The sequence below is a fragment of the Cladophialophora immunda genome (genome assembly GCF_000835495.1).
Source record: "Cladophialophora immunda strain CBS 83496 unplaced genomic scaffold supercont1.5, whole genome shotgun sequence".
Classification (NCBI taxonomy): domain Eukaryota; kingdom Fungi; phylum Ascomycota; class Eurotiomycetes; order Chaetothyriales; family Herpotrichiellaceae; genus Cladophialophora; species Cladophialophora immunda.
Window position 1 is genome coordinate 1,452,396 of NW_015622545.1, and position 17,534 is coordinate 1,469,929.

Below are 17,534 nucleotides of genomic sequence, written 5' to 3' on the forward strand. Positions count from 1 at the left end.
ATGTCCTGATCAGCAACGCAGCGATGAGGGTGTTGCAGCCCTCAGTGTCTAGGACAGCGATCACGTTCTCGTCCTTGGCGTTTTCGAAGAGTTTCTTGATGATATTCACGGGCACAGTCGATAATCGCCTTGGACTGTTCGATCTTCTCACGGTTCGAGATCCGGATCCCGTCGTTATTATTCGCGTAAGTAAGAAGATAGTTATTCAGAGCAGCCTTATTAGCCTCCTGCTCAGCGTAACTAACTAGATCGGCGTGTGGTACTTCGGATTCGTCCTCGGAGTCTGTGAAATCTATGAGGTCGTCAGGATTAGATAGATCTGGATAGCGCGTGATGCTGTAGCCCTCCTGGACGGCGAGTCCGTCGGTGTCCTCTGTCCTGCCGACGGTGTAAAGAGGTTTAGAGGTGCAAAGATAAAGGAGGAAGTGAAATTAGGATCAATCTCATGGTCACTGAGAGATTGAAATTCTCTTCGCAGGGAGTGGAGGAAGAAAAAGCGGCCATAGAAGGTTTGCCAACGAGAAGACGGCCGTAGGACAGTGGCTCATACCAACGTCAGAGCAGCCGAACGAAGAGAGCCGCTTGCCGTACAGACGGGCATCTCAGCGGCACTCGAGGGTCTCCTTCGGTGTTGAGACCCCCCGCGGTCGCCGCAACCGGTGCCGTCTGCCGTTCCAGATAGGAGGAGAATGCTGCGGGCTGAATCTCGAGGCGACGATCGAGAGAGACTGCCAACGAGACCGTCTCGAATCCTTTATAGGCCTGAGGTGGTACTCTGGGATCTGCAGCAGAATGACTGAGCGAGATTTACCTAACAGCGAAGTGCTTTATACTCACTGACGACGCTGAGGGAGCTCAGTCGTTTGCCCCCTTTGACTCAGTCGCTCGTCACTTCCCCCTTGTTGGGACTCCGGTCAGTCCCAGCACGGGGGACGGAAGCAAGTCTCAGAGTTGCGTCAGTTGCTTGCGTATCGCCTCTCCTCACCATGGACCAAGACGGCCATGGCCGCCCCAACCGAGAGATACGGCTCGTGGGTTGATGAGGCTCGATGCTTTCCCCATATAGGTGCTCTGTCCATTCCCGGACTCCGTTGACGTAGCCAGGTCTGCTCTCATGTTGATTCGGATTGAACCACCGCCCTGGAGGAGGAGATAAAAAGACCAGTAGATTGTGGCTGATCGTGGGACCTGCGGCTCCAGTCGTATGCACCATGACTCGAATAGTTTGTACACAGCGGGTATCGTTCCAGATGGATTGTGGAGGAATGGGAGGCATAGTGACCGGTCGCTTGAACCAGAGCGTTATTATACAAATGATAGATAATTGGCAGGCGAAGCCTCTGGCTGCAAATGCTTTGGGAGATGTTGACAAATGAGTTGATGAATTCTAGATTTCGCGCAGAAGAGACATAATTGTGACCACGCACAGATATTCTAGTTTTCGACCTAGTATGAGGCACCATGCAAAGTCAGATTCATCTGTGTCAAAACTCGATGCTTCGCATGCCCAATTGGGAGCATACGCTGCACGTTGGTACTTATTGTGATTCCAAACTGTGGCATGAAGCAGTTCAGCGCCTTGACTTGTCTATATCGGTCCCCGAAGCTAGCCAGCGTTTCGATAAACAGATCAATAGCAACAACCAAGGGAGGACTAACCTGTTCGTCTTTGAAGAGGGTCAGTGATTCTCGAAATGATCTAAAGAAAGCCTTGGACAGGCTCTTAGCTTATGACTGGGGTGGCTGAGAGATTTGAACAAAGGCTCAATCCAGGTCGTTTGACAATGATTGCATAGAATGCCAGAGGCTGTTGTCTACAGATACTACAGCGCATGTCGCCGTCTGGAAGAGGGAAGAGTCCGTGCTGCATTCATCATGGCGAAATATCGTTGCTCCAGCTGGATTGGCGTCATCCTCGAAGCCACCCACGATCTCTCCATCCACTCGAGTAAAGTCTTGTATTTGGACAGCTGGGGCGTGTCTGCCCACTGCGAACGTTTTTTGCTTTGGGATCCGATTGCCTCTCCAAATGCACCACTACACTCCGGGCGATTTGCGAAATGTAAAGGTCGTGGTTCTATCCGGCGATGCTCCACAGGTACATCTGCCCTCAGGGTCAATGCTGGCAGAAATCGCTCCATCCACTCGACAATCGTGACGGGCTGAAGCTCCGTCGTCTTGTCGGTTTATTGCTGCAGAACATCGGCGATTTGGTCAAATGTCGGCTGAGACGGGCCAGCAGAGGCTAATTTTTCTAGGCTCTCCTGTAGGTGCTTGAGTGCCCACTCGACAGCCTCGCCATAGCTATCCAGTGAGATAAGCGGCATGATTGATTCCTTGTGCACCAGCGGCTTGGTTGGCCACGGTAGACGCTCCATGGGCTGCACCGCGAGCCATCCCGACAACCGTGCAGCCACGACATTGTGTCTGTTGTGATATCCTTCTACAAGGCTGTGGGCGACAAAACGGTCGATCGGGCTCGTGCCAGAGGCTAGAGCGGATGAGCCACTTGATCTTGCTCTGGACGGCAATCTCACAGGCGCGAAAGGTCTAGAAGTATTCGAACGACTCGATGGCGCTGAAGCTGTCAATGTTAAAGAAGACCAGTCTCGGTCGCGTGCGAGCCTTAAAGGAGCTTGACGGCGGGGAATTCTAACCGCAAGGCCGGAATTGGAGACGACGTGTCCTGCGTCAAGACTTAGACATGGAAATTGGATCTGCTGGAAAGACCTTGACCGCACCAACATCGGTTTTGAAATGCAGACAGAACACGCACGTTAGCAGACGGTTCGACCATCCAGCTGTGCCAAAGAGCCTCACACGGCCAACAGCGGAGTGCAGGATCACAGTTACTCAGCCGTCGTGAATCATCCGGCACCATCAAGTGAACAGTCGTGATCATAAGGTATAATAAGGGGTACGCGTTCGCTGCTTGAGCATAATGGATTGAAAAACGGAGCTCAATCCGACCATGCTTAGGCCAGCGCGTTGATTACTTTCACTGGTCAACGTTGTTCCTTTACCAGCACGCTGAAGTAGGCAGAGGTGTCCCGATTTGACACAGGATAGACACTGTCACGTGTGGCGCTATAGGCCACGTCAGGACTAGCCTAGCCTGACCGCGCAGCCTTTCCTTTCTTTACCTTAGTTATTCGAGTCATGGACTCTCCCTCCTTCTTACTTCTCAGATAGAATACACTCAACAAACAAACCCTGCCATTGCGGCATCTTCCCTTTCCCTAGTTGTGGGCTGGCGTCGAGACCCATTCATTTGCGGTCTCGCAACAATCTGGTAGCAACGCTTACTCCGCCAAAGGTCTTATTGCAAGACTGGAGACAATCCTACTGGGTCCTCCGCAGCACCGCGCTCGGTTTTCCTTGTTCTCGAAATCCTGCTTCCTCGCCTACTCGTCGAATCCTCCCCCTTGACACCTTTATTTCCTTTGTCCTCAGAAACGCAGAAGAAAAAAAAACCACATGGGAATAAAAGCAGATAAAAGACCATAAAAAGCATGAAATCAAGGTGTGGAAAAAAAGAAGGATTTGGACACAACTGTCGCTACCTGGATGCCGAAAAAGATCAGTGACAGGGAACTCAAGAATCTGAACATCGATACACAACAGCCATTGCTGGGAAAACGCAACAACAGACCTTCGAGACCTGGGCCAGGACAACCTAAGGCTCAAACCTCTGTTGCCTCTCTCCCACCTGCTCCTCAGACTCCCTCTCGGCCCCATCAGAGAACTGTTGATCCCAATCTAGCACTTGCCGTGCAAACGCCCTTGCCTCTTTCACCAGAAGTACTTGCGTCACAGTCTGGAACACTTGCACACGTCAGAAAGATCGGGCCATTCCGCATTAAAACGCAATGTTAGTAAAGTTACGTTTGGACTGGATCTGGCCTCACATATTAAGGTCCATCCTGTCATCTCCTGTGTTCACCTTGAGCCTGTTCTCCTAGACGCCTTTCGACGGTCCCAGCTGCCGCCGCCGCCTGTGGAAGTGGACGGCGAAGAAAGATTCGTCATCGATCGGCTCTTGAAGAAGGAAAAGAAAGGCACCTTTTACCGTGTCCGATGGAAAGGTTACGGTCCTCAGAAGGCTCATGGATCGAACGGGATGAGCTACACTCTCAAGTCCCAGACCTCGTCGATGTCTTTGACGCACGGACTCTCCCTCGACCTCGTCGACGCTGATCATGTCACTCCTTGAACCTCAACTAGTATTATTCTACAAATTCGAATCTACAACCTCGAAATTCCAACAGGCAGTTGCTCCCACTGCCTCCTGCGTATCCTCCGGACTCGTTTGGCAACCCTCGGGCCCATTCCTGTCGGATGTCGATTTACACCAACTTTTACACCAACATCAATATCAACTCCCAGTACCACTTTCAGCGTTTGCGAGATGGATAACTTGTGGACGCCGCCAAGAGATGTGAAGACACCACACAATCGGTTCTGCCAGACCTGTGAATTTCACAGAAAACATTGCTGTCGCGGGGCGCCAAGGAATGGGCACTTCGCCGACGTGGGCACACCGAATTTGAAATTCCAAATTCGACGGCCACATCATTTCACGCTTTGTTTATTTTCATTTCCAAACTTGCCACAAACCTCTCTCCTACACGCAAATCCTGTTTATCGAATCGACTTTGCTTCAATTCAAGGAGCTCCTCTGGGTGGACGCGGAAGAAAAGAAAGAAAAGAAAGACCCCTGGGTCCCAGATATGGATGGTATGGCTGCTCAGATGAGCCAGCGTTCCCGTGATCTGGCCAAGAAATACAACAAGGTGATGATGATCAAGGATGAAAAAGACATGATCACCCATTTCGACGAAGCCTTCCTGAAGGATTCGCTCGCTGTTACCTACAACGCAGCCTTTTTCACTGAACCCGAGGGACGTCGTGTCACCAGCAGAGAAGTCAGAGGATACTTCAGCCCTGTTCTTGAACCGCACATGCCTCACTTTACCTTGTTTGTGTCCAACGATCTCGAGGTTCTCGCTCTGCGACGCAAGACTCGCAAGGGTGTCCTACCAGAACTCGGCGTTGAAAATCCGGAAACTGGTCGTGACGCTAGGGGATGGAACGAAGTCCTCAAAGACGCTCATGCTCGCTCAGTCGAAGTCAAGGTGTACATTGGGTATGAAGCACTTGAGCTACACAAGTCCATCGTCATCCCCAAATATGACGAGTTTAAAGCCAATCACCCTGATATAGCCACCAAGCTCAGCGAGCAGGTGAAAAGCGAGATTCAACGCATCATCAGTACCGGGTCCGTGGCTATCTTCTATTCAGTCAAGTTCGATCCGCTGCAGGCAGCACAGGACAAGATCTACATGGGATACCCGGACTGGGCTACGGAGTTTGTCGAAGCCATTCAATCGGGTGTCATCACTTGCATCATTGATGGTAGCATCCTGACAGGCCCCCGCATTAAGATCATCAGAGAGCTCATGGACGAAGCGAAGGATACTGGCTCAGCCGTTAAGAAGTTCTGGGTCAATGGATACTCGCGCCGACTCGTCATTGTCCCTCCTCGCATTCGTGTTACTCCCTTTTCTGAGTACGTCACGAACGAGAACTATCGCTACCGTGCCCAACTTCCAAACTACTCCTGGAACGAGGCCGCTATCAAAATGGCTGTCACTATCCGTCAGAAGCGCACTCAGGTCGCAGACTCTAACCGTCGCTTTGAACAAGAGCAACACAAGATCACCTTTATCAATGTCGCTGGTACACATGAAGGTCACCTCCTTGGCTTCATCAGCTTTCCCACCGATGATGCTACTATCCTGAGTCCTGGTACAGAGCTCCGAATGACCTTCCTGGACAAACCAAAGGCTATTGAAAAGGCCAATCCGGAGAAAGAGAACGGAACGAATACAAACGATGGTGATTCCGGCATCGAAGAGAAGGATGAAGGTCATGAGGACGCTCAGACGGACGAGCCAAACGCTACGGCAGAACCTACATCACATGAACAACCCCAAGAAGCTGAGGTCGTCCCGCCCGTTCCTGTCCAAACCCTCGGGCTCATTCCTGCCCCGCTCCTTGGAGAAGAAGACTTCCCCTACGGCGCTGGCATCCTGGAGACCTCAGGCGAAGGCCTATTGTGTGGGCTCCATGCTCTTTGTGAAAGCTGGGGAAAGCAGCGTTCGGATGACCCCCCCACCGTGGAAGAACTCCAAGCAGTCGTGGACTCAGAGGCATACATGAGCACTACTGTTCCTGGCCTAGACAATACTAATAATTTCTACGCCGAGCAACTCGCAGTCATCATCAATTTGTGGACGGAGAAACCAATCCAATTGGGAATCATGCTCGAAGGCGGTGATACCTCATACGTCCTGCACAGCGAAGCGGAGAATCCTGAACGCTTATGGATACTATACTCTCCTGGGCATTGGCAAGGCCTCGAAGCCTTGACCGTATATGAACAGGCCGCCGTCGATATCGATCCTGAAGATGACTTCCGAATCCTCGTCAAAGCTCAGAAAGATAAGCAGGAGAAGGACACTCTCTGGAAATGCCGTGTTGCTCCTCCTATCCCGAACAGCCCGGTGGACCTCATCCCAGTCTTTGTCACTAAGCCATGGGATGAAGAAAAGAAAGCTTTTGATGCTTACCCCATACGCGCCATCAGCACTAGAGAAGCTTCCGAGTATGACTTCGGACGTTTGGTGCAAACCGGTATCCCACACATGGTCAAATTCAAGATCATCGACTCAGAACGCCAGACAAAGCGTAATCTCGCCGCTTTGGAAAGAATCAACTGCCCGCCAAAGAACAAGACGCACACCCCTTGGAACATCCTATGGAAGCAAATTCTGACCTTCAATAACCTGCACACGATCGGCAACAAAGACATGTTCGCCAGCATCCGCGGCCAATGCCCCAATCCTGAACAGCACATGCAGCTGAATGCTCAGCAAGCTGTGGGCATGGCCGCAGCAAGTAATGCCAAAGGAGGTATCCTCTTGATTGAAGGAGCCCCTGGCGCTGGAAAAAGCCATTTCAATTGCCAATTTGTCAAGCCCTTCCTTATGCTGGGCAAGCTTGGACCGATCCTCTTGACAGCCAGCAGTAACGACGCTGTCGATCTCCTCCTGACCAACTTATGGTCAGTATACAAGCAGATGGTGTACCAAGGCAAAGCAAAGCCTGGCAAACGCTTTATCCGCCTCTACTCAAACACCTCGGAGAAGAGCATCCGATCCCGACACATTCGCGCAGCTATGGAAAAAGACCCTGAGGCTCGACCTAATGTTGAAGACATTGGGGACATCAGTCAAATGAGCGACCTCGACACAATGATTCGTAGACTTTTCGACAGCACGCGTACACAGAACTTCCCGGGCATCTTCGACCGACGCGTTAAAGACCTTACCTTCTCTCTTGGAGAAGCTATGTTACAACAGACTGGTATCATCCACGATCCTGTCTATACGCCCGATAACGCTAAAGTCCAATATGCCGACTTCCGCGAGCATTTCAAGCGTTACTACGGGACTAAGGATATGGATCCTGCCCAACGAAAAGAATACGCGCTATGGGAACGTGAAATTCTCAAGCAGATCCTGGCTGAAGCTGATGTCGTCGCATGCACTGTCTACATGGCTGGCTCGAAGCTTATTGAAGACGCTCTCTCTGAAAAGGTTATAGGTGTCATCCTGGACGAGTCTAATCATGAAGACCTCCTTAACTACTTGCCTATCTTTCAGCTGGCTGCTCCTTCAATGAGCTTTGTGATCCTCAGCGGCGACAAGAACCAAGTGGCGCCTCCCGACTTGTTCACATCCAGAGAAGTCACGTTTGTCAATGAATTGTCGATGACTCTACCTGCCCGAATGGCAGCCTTAGGATGGCCCGTGATCCACCTGACTGAGCAGAGCCGCATGGTACCCGAGATCGCAAGCATTGTCAACCGATTCGCGTATCAAGGACAGATGACTACTGTGATGGCACGCGCCGGCCTAAAAGCCCGCCAATATGGCCGTGAATTCCGCAGGTTCGCCGATAAGCAATGGAAGAAGAAGCAGAACGTCGTCTGGCTCGACGTCCAGGGTCGTGCTGCTGACACAATCAAGCATCGATCATCAAAAGTCAACCCTTTCTTTGCCATTACATCTCTCAACCTCGTCCCGAGACTCCTCAAGATTGGAGAAAGAGTCACAGTCGCTTTGATCACTCCATACGCCGGTCAGCGTAACGTTTACTTGTCCGCATTGGCTTCTATGCAGATGGACTCGTACATGAACGACTGCGACCTGACGAACCTCACGATTGGCACGATTGACGCGCTCATCGGTAAAGAATTCACTTTCGTCGTTCTCGACCTACCAACAGACGAGTACCCCGGTTTCCTGTCGGACTATCGCCGTCTGAACGTCGGCCTGTCCAGAGCTAGAGATGGCCTCATCGTTATCATGAACGGAAAAGAAGTGGATCGCATGAATGACCGTTCGTCATTCCAGCTGAAGCGATTGCGCGATCTGCTCATCCCGCATCAATACGAACTGAAGGCTTTCGAATACCCTTCCTGTCGCTGGTATACACCTGTGGGTCACGGAACCCGCTCATGGTTCCTGAATGGTGGTGTTCTCGATGATCAGAACGCGATTGCCGACGAAGACAAAGAGAAGGACGAGAACAAGCCATCGGGCAATGGCGCCGGTTGGGAGCAAGATGATGGAAATGCACAAGTCAATGAAGCGCAAACTGGCGGTTGGGATCAAGACACCACGGACAACGATGCTCAGCATACCGCATGGAGCGACACTCAGCCTGTCGCTGATGGCGCTTGGAACGACCAGCCTGCCGTCGTCAGCGATGGCTCTTGGGGAACTCCAGTTGAGACGCAGGCTTGGAAGGAAGAACCTGCTGTCGAAGAGCCATGGAATGCTGATCACGCATGGTGATGGACGAGCGAGATGGAAGCGCAAGACGAAAGCGACACGGTTGAAAGGAAGGACACGTTGGACATGGACAACATGAAGAAAAGCACTCAATCTCACACAAACACGAGCTGGAACAACATCAACTGACTGGATTTGACAAAAATGGAGACACCAAAAACACGGTTGGAAAAGGCAAAAATCACGAAAAGCAAAGAACGGAGTTGGTTGGCGTTTGGCGTTACTTAATGTACCTTATAGTGTTCCACGAGACTCGTCGCGGCACTACACGTAGGTCAATATCAAAGAAGCCGCTACGGCGTTTAGAGGCGGTCTATGCTACCTCCGGGACTAGGAGAAGGGCGACGTACTGAACATCTACGCACCTAACGACGTTAACTTTACCCCTATCGTCTATCTATAGCGTCTTCTTCGCCAGCGGTATTGTATCGCGCGCGAACCCCGTGTATTCGGCCGACGAGCTGTCCTTCTAGCTGTCTAACTCTGGGTCTAAGGCGATCGTGACGACGACGGACTTCCTACCCACGGCCCTAAAGGCGGCCAAGATGTCCAACATCCCCGAGGACCGCGTGATCCTACTGGGCAGCAAACGGGATCCGTCGCACCGGGTCAAGCACTGGAAGCGTCCCAGGGTCAGATGAAACGTGTGAAATCTCGGAAGTAATCAGAATTTTACGCTGTCAACTCAGACGAAGAAGTCACAGACCTTACGGTGCCTGGAAATCAGCAACCCAGCAGCGTATCCATCTTCGTTGTACCCACCACTAGCGCAGTCACGGAAGCTGAACAGGAATCTGTCTCCTTATTTCCCAATAGCTATGAAATTATACCTATCAGTGCGGAAGACCTATAGTGCGCTCTTTACGCCATCGCGGAATCACTCAGAAGCATGAAAGACCGAGGAATGGATGTCCCAATACCTACGATTGACGAACTCATCCTAGTGTCAGAAGATGCGTACGTGAAGGCAGAGTTCGACGCATTCTTAGTCAACGGTGCGAATCGAAACCATTGGAGCGTCGACCAGGCCGGCGCCATAGTAAATTATTGGGCAAAGGCATGGCATGGAGTATCAACATCCATTGGGCGAGACCGAGTCGATCCAGCTGCTGAGGGCCAGTATCACGTCGACGACTTCCTTAGACGGGTATTTCCCAAATAATGTGAAGCTTAAGATAATCAGCGCCTCCCTCACCGTAGTATAGGCCTACTAACACCTATTACCGATCGGGCAAAGTCTATGTTTTCCACAAAGAGTAGCTAGAATAGCTAATAGTCTATTCCTAATCACTAGAAGATACCTACGCCATCAGTACCTAATAGCATCCCCGTTACCCCGGTAGGCTAGCCCGTCACGCTAGACTAGAGGCTGGCTAATAAGCCTAGTATCGAAAGTATTGATTAAAGTCTACACTCTACTAGCTAAGTCAGTCTAGTACCCTAATCCCGCGGTAATTACTCCACTAAGAGATATAGTAATAGCGTAGTAATTCCCACTAACATGGGTGCATAGCGAGTCGCGCAGCATAGCGAGTCGCGCACTTTCCGCGCTATATATTACCTTCAACTTATTTCTTTAAGTACTCCACCAAAATAAATGGAATCGACTCAGAAAGAAGCCAGAATACTTCTTGCCCTTCAAGCTCTTAAACAAGATCCTAAACAGAGCGTACGATCTATTGCTAAAGTCTATAATATCCCTGAAGTAACCCTCCGTGATCGAAGGAAGGGTCGACCTTTCCGACGCGACCAACCAGCGAATTCTCAAAATTTAACCGACCTTAAAGAATCAGTCCTCGTACGAGAGGTCCTTAACCTATGTGCGCGAGGATTTCCTCCCCGACTTAGTGGTGTGGGAGATATGGCCAACAAACTACGTACGACGCGTGGCGCGTCACGCGTCGGACCTCGCTGGGCATCGAACTTTATTAAACGACATTAAGAGCTACAAACGCGATTTACACGCAGATAAGACTACCAGAGAGCCTAATACGAAGATCTAGTAATCATTCAAGCCTGGTTTGACCTCGTACGGAACGTAATAGCTAAGTATGGGATCCATGAAGATAACACTTAGAACTTTAACGAGACTAGGTTTATGATGGGCCTAATCTCGTCCGTAATGGTTATAACGAGTTCTGAAGGGTATGGAAAGGTTAAGATAGTATAGCCTAGCAATCGAGAATGGGCTACAGTGATCTAGGGTGTCAATTCATATGGCTAGGCTATACCGCCTTTTATCGTAGTCGCTAGTAAGCATCACCTCGCATTATGGTACCGAGACAGTCCCCTTCCGTCCGACTAGGTTATCGCACTTAGCGATAATGGATGGATAACGAACGAGATTAGTCTTAATTAGGTCAAACACTTTAATAAACACAGTCGTAGTCGTACGAAGGGTACGTTTCGTCTATTAATCCTAGACGGCCATGAAAGTCATCACTTAGTGGATTTTGAGGCCTACTATAAGGAGAATAACATTATTACACTCTATATACCTACATATTTATCGCATCTACTTTAACTACTTAACGTTAGGTATTTTAGTCCCTTAAAGCGATCGTACGGCAAAGAAATCGAGAACCTAATCCGGATATACGTGACCCACATCACTAAGGTCGAGTTCTTTACCGCGTTTAAGAACGCTTTTTTTACTTCCTTTAGTGAAGACAACGTACGAGAAGGTTTCCGAGGAGTAGAGCTTATCCCTTTTAATCCAGATACGGTCCTTTCGAAGCTAGATATAAAGCTTCGGACGCTAATACCACTAACACTCCCCTCGCTAATAACTACCCCTTAGGTCTCTAAGACGCCATAGACTACGTACAAAGTAACTTCATAGTCTGATTTTATCAAGGGGAAAGTCGCTTAACATTAAGATAGCTCTCTAATAGCGATTTATAAGGCGATAGACCAGATGGTGAAAGGTACGACTACTATAATGCATCAAATGGTATTGATAAAGGATCGTATCTGGGAGCTTAAAGAGGTAAATCGTACGCTAAGTAAGCGTCGCAGAGAGAAAAGGACACGGATCCGATAAGGAGGATCACTTACTATACGAGATGCGTAGGATGTGATCGACTAGAGGGATATGGATAAGTAGGTAGAGTAAGAAAAGCGTGTAAGTGATAGTTGTACGAGAGGGGGTGAGCTAACTCAACGACGATGTGGTACCTACGGAAAGCCTAGGCATAATGTACGTACGTGTCAAGAGGATAAAGAAATATCCAATATATCTAGTTCTAAGTAGATTAAGTGAATTTATCTTAGGTTAGTGATATAATTGAATTAGATTATCGTACGGTGGTGGTTAGGTGCGCGACTCGCTATGCTGCGCGACTCGCTATGCACCCACGTTATAGTATATAGATAAATTCTAACTAATTAGTGTCCGCATTAATTTCCTTAGCATTAACCTTAAACTTTCTTCTCTAGTATACCTTTTATCTTTATCTTTTAGTTCTTTCTTAGTCTAGCGAACTACGCCATTCCCTCCCTCCTTCTTTTTAATAGCGGAGTTCCGTAACTATCGAGATTATAGAGCTAAGAGTATCGTAGTTCGCTCTCTTTTAGGAGTCTATTAGAGAGGAAAAGGTATTTCTAAGAAGTCTAGACTTAGTAGCTTTTACGTTAGAGCGTTACCTCTCCTACCGCTTCACGATAGCTAAGTATAGGAGTAGTAAAGAAATCTAAGCGGTTTATATTTTAAGAGATTCTCTAAAGATAGTTAGACCGCTATATTCTCTCCGTATTTATTCAGTTACCGGAGGAATTTTAACTACTATCGTTAAGAGTAGTAGTATTATTATTCTATTTTAGAGTCTATAGCTACGGCGGGGGTGAGTCTTATTTAGGTCTAGGGGGTAAGAGTCCTAGTCTATAGTATCTCCTATCTCTATAAGGTATAGCGGATCTTATATCGCGGTTCTTTACGAGTTTTCGTCGTCGGTAACCTCTCCTAGCGCTAAATCTTCCCTAGTTAGGAAGTCTACCGGCCTAGAATAGAATCTCTTTAAGTAATTAATAGCGTAGATACCTATTAGATAAGCATTATTAAGTTCCGCTAACGTATACGTACCCTTCTCTTAATTAGCTTCTATAATTCTAAACGGTCTAAATTATCGAAAGGCTAACTTCTTTTCTATAGATATATCTATTAACCCTACGGTATTATAACTAAGTATAAGTATACTTACCTCAAATAGTTTAGGATATAAGCTATATCGTTTATTAAACTATTCCTTCCTAAGTCTTCGTATCCTATTTAGGTAAGCTATTACCTCTTCTAAGTCTTTATTCCCCCTTTTAAAGGCTTAGGCCCTTATAGTAATTAAATCCGTAGTATTAATAACTTTATCCTAGTTCATAACGTTCTACGTCGTAATCTTAAGTTTAATCGGTAAGATTAGTTAGTCTAAGAACTTAATCTTATATAGTATTATCCTAGTTCTAGCTTTAACGGTTATCTAGTCCGCCTAAAGAATAGCATAAAGGTGATTTATCTATATACCTCCTCCGTTAGTTTAACACATTTTTAAAAGGGCATTTATAACACCTTTATATCCTACCTCTACTTACCCGTTAGCCTAAGGGTAGTAGGTAGAGGTAATAACGCGTTTAATCCCATATCTTTCGGCGAGTTCTTTCACTTATCCCTTATTTTCTAGCCCACCGTCATATACTAATTTCCTAAATAGTCTATAGCTGTTAGGGATCCCTCCCCAAACACAACAAACCGGCCAAGTATAGGCGCTAAGGTTACATAACATATTAGGGGCGCATACTGCGCGCACCCTACTTAAACTCTCTTTAAGGCTTTAAGTCTCTATATATAGGGCTAGAGCTATTAGTACTAGACGTTATTACTTCTATCAACCTATCTATCTACCGCTTCCCTTATAATTCTCAAAGCCTTCACCTAGATACGGTTTAACGGAAGTAATAATAGCTCCCTTAACCCGTAGCTAGTAGTTAGGGATTAGTAAGTATAGTAGGAACGTACCCGCGACGGCTACGCCTAGCGGGGACGAAATACTCTTAAGCACCGAACCTACGTAGGAGGGTAGGGAGACATTCGAAGAGCGTTATAAGCGTATTTAAGCCCTAGTTATTACTAAAAGGCACTAGGAGAACCGCGAGAGGGAATTAGAGACTATAGAACTCGAACTCGCGGGAGAGACTCCTAGGAATCTAGTGCGTATCGAAGGGGCCGCGTACCCCTCTTATAAGCGAAACGTATCTAGCGACGTCTACGGATACTTCTTAACGAGGCTGAAAATAGCTGAGCCCCCTACCTTCTTAGGTAAAAACATTAAAGAGTTATAAACATTTAAGATCGAGTAGTCGATTTAAAATAAGGCTAATAGGCCTTTTATACCCTCTAAGTAGGTGGAACGTATCTAGAAAGTAGCTACCTACTTAAAGAGTATAGCCGCGATCTTATAGGTACGATATAAGGATCTAATTAATACTTAGGACGAGTTTATCGCTTTTTATAAGGGTATTATCTTAGACTTTATAAATCGTATATCAAACGTACTCTTATCGCTAACCTTTAAGAAGTAGGGCGATAACTAGGGAGCGCGAGTATTCCTAGACGAAGTGGAGGCGCTAGAAAGGGATATTCCTAAGCTATCGGTAGAAGAGCGAGACGCGTAGTTTCTTCTTAACCGTTTACGCCCCGATATACGTACGGAGGTTATGCGCGAGAATAAGGAGATCCATAGCCGAGAGTAGGTCCTCGTAGTAGCATAAAGGTAGGAGGAGCTCTCGCGCCAGAAGATAAGGTAAGAGAGGTCGGAACGATCTTATACCCTAGGGCGTAGGTCGTCCGACACCCTAACGTATACGAAGTGGACCACTAAGCACTACGTATTAACGGAAGGTTACTAACGGGAGAAGAAAGACACTACTAAAGAGACTACTTCTAGCATTATATACTATAAGTATAGTAGGCCTAGATATAAGGCCTATTAATGCTACCGTAATAGGCGTAGCGAAAAATAGCGCGATAAGGACACTACCTCGACTTAATAGGATAAGTTAAAAAACTAGAACCTAGTGCTATAAATGCGTCTATAGTACTAAGAGTTCCTAAAGAGAAAGCACGTAGATCTCGAGTACTTAATATTATCGTATATATAACTATATCGGATGGGAAGCGCACCCTTAATATACTCGTTAACTCCGGAGCGGAAGAGAACTTCGTATTATAAAGAGTAATAGTAGACGAAGGGCTTAAGCCGGATGTGAGGGTTTGGAAAGAGTTCTACAACTAGCTAGCCAACCTAGTAATAAGGAGGACAAATCTGAGGAGAGAGAAGGAAGGAATGGCTATCCTTCCTTTCTCCTTATATCCTCCAACGCGCCGCAAGGAGGTAACTATAGTCCTCACCTCCTTACTCCTTTCCTTACGTACTTATTCCAGCTCCTTACCTTCCCTTACGTACTTATTCTAACTCCTTACCTTCCCTTACGTACGGTGTCTCAGCTATCAGGACTTTGTATCCCTTGCACCGTGTGCGTCTTGACTAATCAGGAGGCAGCATTTCGCCTGTACATTGTACAGGCAAATCTTGACCAATCAGGAGGCAGTATTTCCTGGCGTTGGTCTTAGCGCTGGTTCGCCAGAACCGAGCCTTCTCCTAGGTTCAACCCATCACACCGGAGGGTTAACTAACCTCGGTGCGGAGCGTTAATAGTTATACCTTAAGAGTATATAGAATATATTCCCTTAAGATAGAGGCGTAAGATACGTAGAGAGTATACGCTTCGTATATAATGAACTTCATTACGACTAATATCTAAAGATATAATATAATCCTAGGATATCTCTAGCTAAAGAAGGTTAATCCTAATATTAATTAGGCTAATAAAGAGTAGTTTATTTATAAATAAGAGCTAGTAGTTAAGGAAGTAAGTATAGAGGAAATCCTTAGAGAACTAAAGCTATATATACTTTACCTAGTACTATCACCTCTTATAGAGGACGCACCTAGAATAAAGTACCTTCTAATAGTAGACGTTAGTAAACGTTAGATCCCTAAAGAATATAAGGATTATAAGGATATCTTCTTAGAAGAGAAATCTCGCGAAGTACTACTAGAGTACCTAAAGGTAAGGTACTTTATACCTATAGAGGAGGGGAAGAGTATCTCCTTCGGAGTTATCTACTCTATAAGCGCGAGGGAGTTAGAGGTATTACGAGATTATATTTATAAGATTTAGGTAAAACGCTAGATTTAAAAGAGTAAGTTACTAGCGGAGTTAGGGGTCTTATTCATACCTAAAAAGGATAGGAAACTCCGCCTTTACGTAGACTACCGTCCCCTAAATAAGATTATGATTAAGAACCGGTAGCCCTTACTCCTTATATATAAGATCCTAGATAAGCTTACTCAGGCGCGAGTATTTACGAAACTTAACTTATAAGACGCCTACTATCGTATAGTAGTAGCGGAGGAGGATAGATAGAAGATAGCGTTTCGTACCTAATACGGACACTTCGAGTACCTAGTTACGCCCTTTAGCCTAACGAACGCCCTAGTAACCTTCTAGGATTATATTAATGAAGTCTTAGGTCCGCTAGTTAACGTGATTTATATTACGTATATAGATAATATCCTTATCTATAGCGAAGACCCCGAAGAGTATATAAACTACGTCCGTTCTATATTATAAAAGCTACGGATAGGGAAGCTCTTCATTAACCTTAATAAGTACGAATTCCGTACTATAAAGGTTAGCTTTCTAGACTATCGTATAGGAGTAAATAGGTTAGAGGTTAAATAATAGAGAGTTTAGGTAATCCTAGAATAGCCTATCTCTACCTCTTTCTAAGATATATAGGTCCTTATAGGATTCATAAACTTCTACCGTAGGTTTATACTACTCTACTCCGCCGTTATAGTACTAATTACTAACCTCCTTAAAGGGATATAAAAGGGGAGGAAGATAGGACCTTTTGAGTAGACTTAGGAAGTAGATAATGCGTTACTCCTACTAAAGGACCTCTTTATGTATACGCTACTCCTTACCTATTTCGACACTTACTTACTATTAAGAGTCGAGATAGACGCCTCGGTAGAAGCTATAAAGGGCGTTCTCTTATAGTTATACGAAGCGAAGGGTGAATATACCTAGTCCGTATAGAAGCTAGTAACCTTCTTCTTAAAGAAGTTCTCGAAGGAATAGAGAAACTATATAATAGGGGACTAAGAGATATTAGCGATTATTATAGCGTTTAAGGAGTAAAGGTACTATCTCGAAGCCCCCGTTATATCTACGCTTATACTTATAGACTACGAGACGTTATAGTTCTTTATATTAAGGAAGGAGCTAAATCTAAGGTAAGTTCGTTAGGTAGAATACCTAGTAGTCTTTAACTTTATAATCTAGTATCGGAAGGGTAAAGAAAACCCTATAGACGGCCTATCTAGGCGTCTAGATTTAATGACTATCGTAGAACCTTAAGGGAACTCTCTACGCGAACTAATTTTAAAGCGTATAGTAGACGTACTATAAGAGAACCCGTTATAGAGAGAGGATATACTATAGATAGTGGAAATAGGGATATTTATAGCTATAATCAGGGCCTTAACTTATAGCTAA

General features: G+C 46.5%; 3 protein-coding genes across 3 annotated transcripts; 2 read left to right on the forward strand and 1 right to left on the reverse strand.

Annotated features, from left to right (window-relative positions):
• Nucleotides 1–2,186: 2,186 nt before the first annotated feature.
• On the reverse strand, nucleotides 2,187–2,378 carry PV07_08772 (uncharacterized protein; the record flags this gene model as incomplete). Its single annotated transcript, XM_016395966.1, has 1 exon — nucleotides 2,187–2,378. The coding sequence occupies one exon, from the start codon at nucleotides 2,376–2,378 to the stop codon at nucleotides 2,187–2,189; it is 192 nt and encodes a 63-aa protein (XP_016245822.1).
• Nucleotides 2,379–3,567: 1,189 nt separating this feature from the next.
• On the forward strand, nucleotides 3,568–4,213 carry PV07_08773 (uncharacterized protein; the record flags this gene model as incomplete). Its single annotated transcript, XM_016395967.1, is given in 2 exon segments — nucleotides 3,568–3,871; nucleotides 3,882–4,213. The coding sequence occupies 2 exon segments, from the start codon at nucleotides 3,568–3,570 to the stop codon at nucleotides 4,211–4,213; spliced, it is 636 nt and encodes a 211-aa protein (XP_016245823.1).
• Nucleotides 4,214–4,730: 517 nt separating this feature from the next.
• On the forward strand, nucleotides 4,731–9,080 carry PV07_08774 (uncharacterized protein; the record flags this gene model as incomplete). The annotated part of the gene is made up of 1 exon (XM_016395968.1): nucleotides 4,731–9,080. The coding sequence occupies one exon, from the start codon at nucleotides 4,731–4,733 to the stop codon at nucleotides 8,922–8,924; it is 4,194 nt and encodes a 1,397-aa protein (XP_016245824.1). The 3' UTR covers nucleotides 8,925–9,080.
• Nucleotides 9,081–17,534: the final 8,454 nt, after the last annotated feature.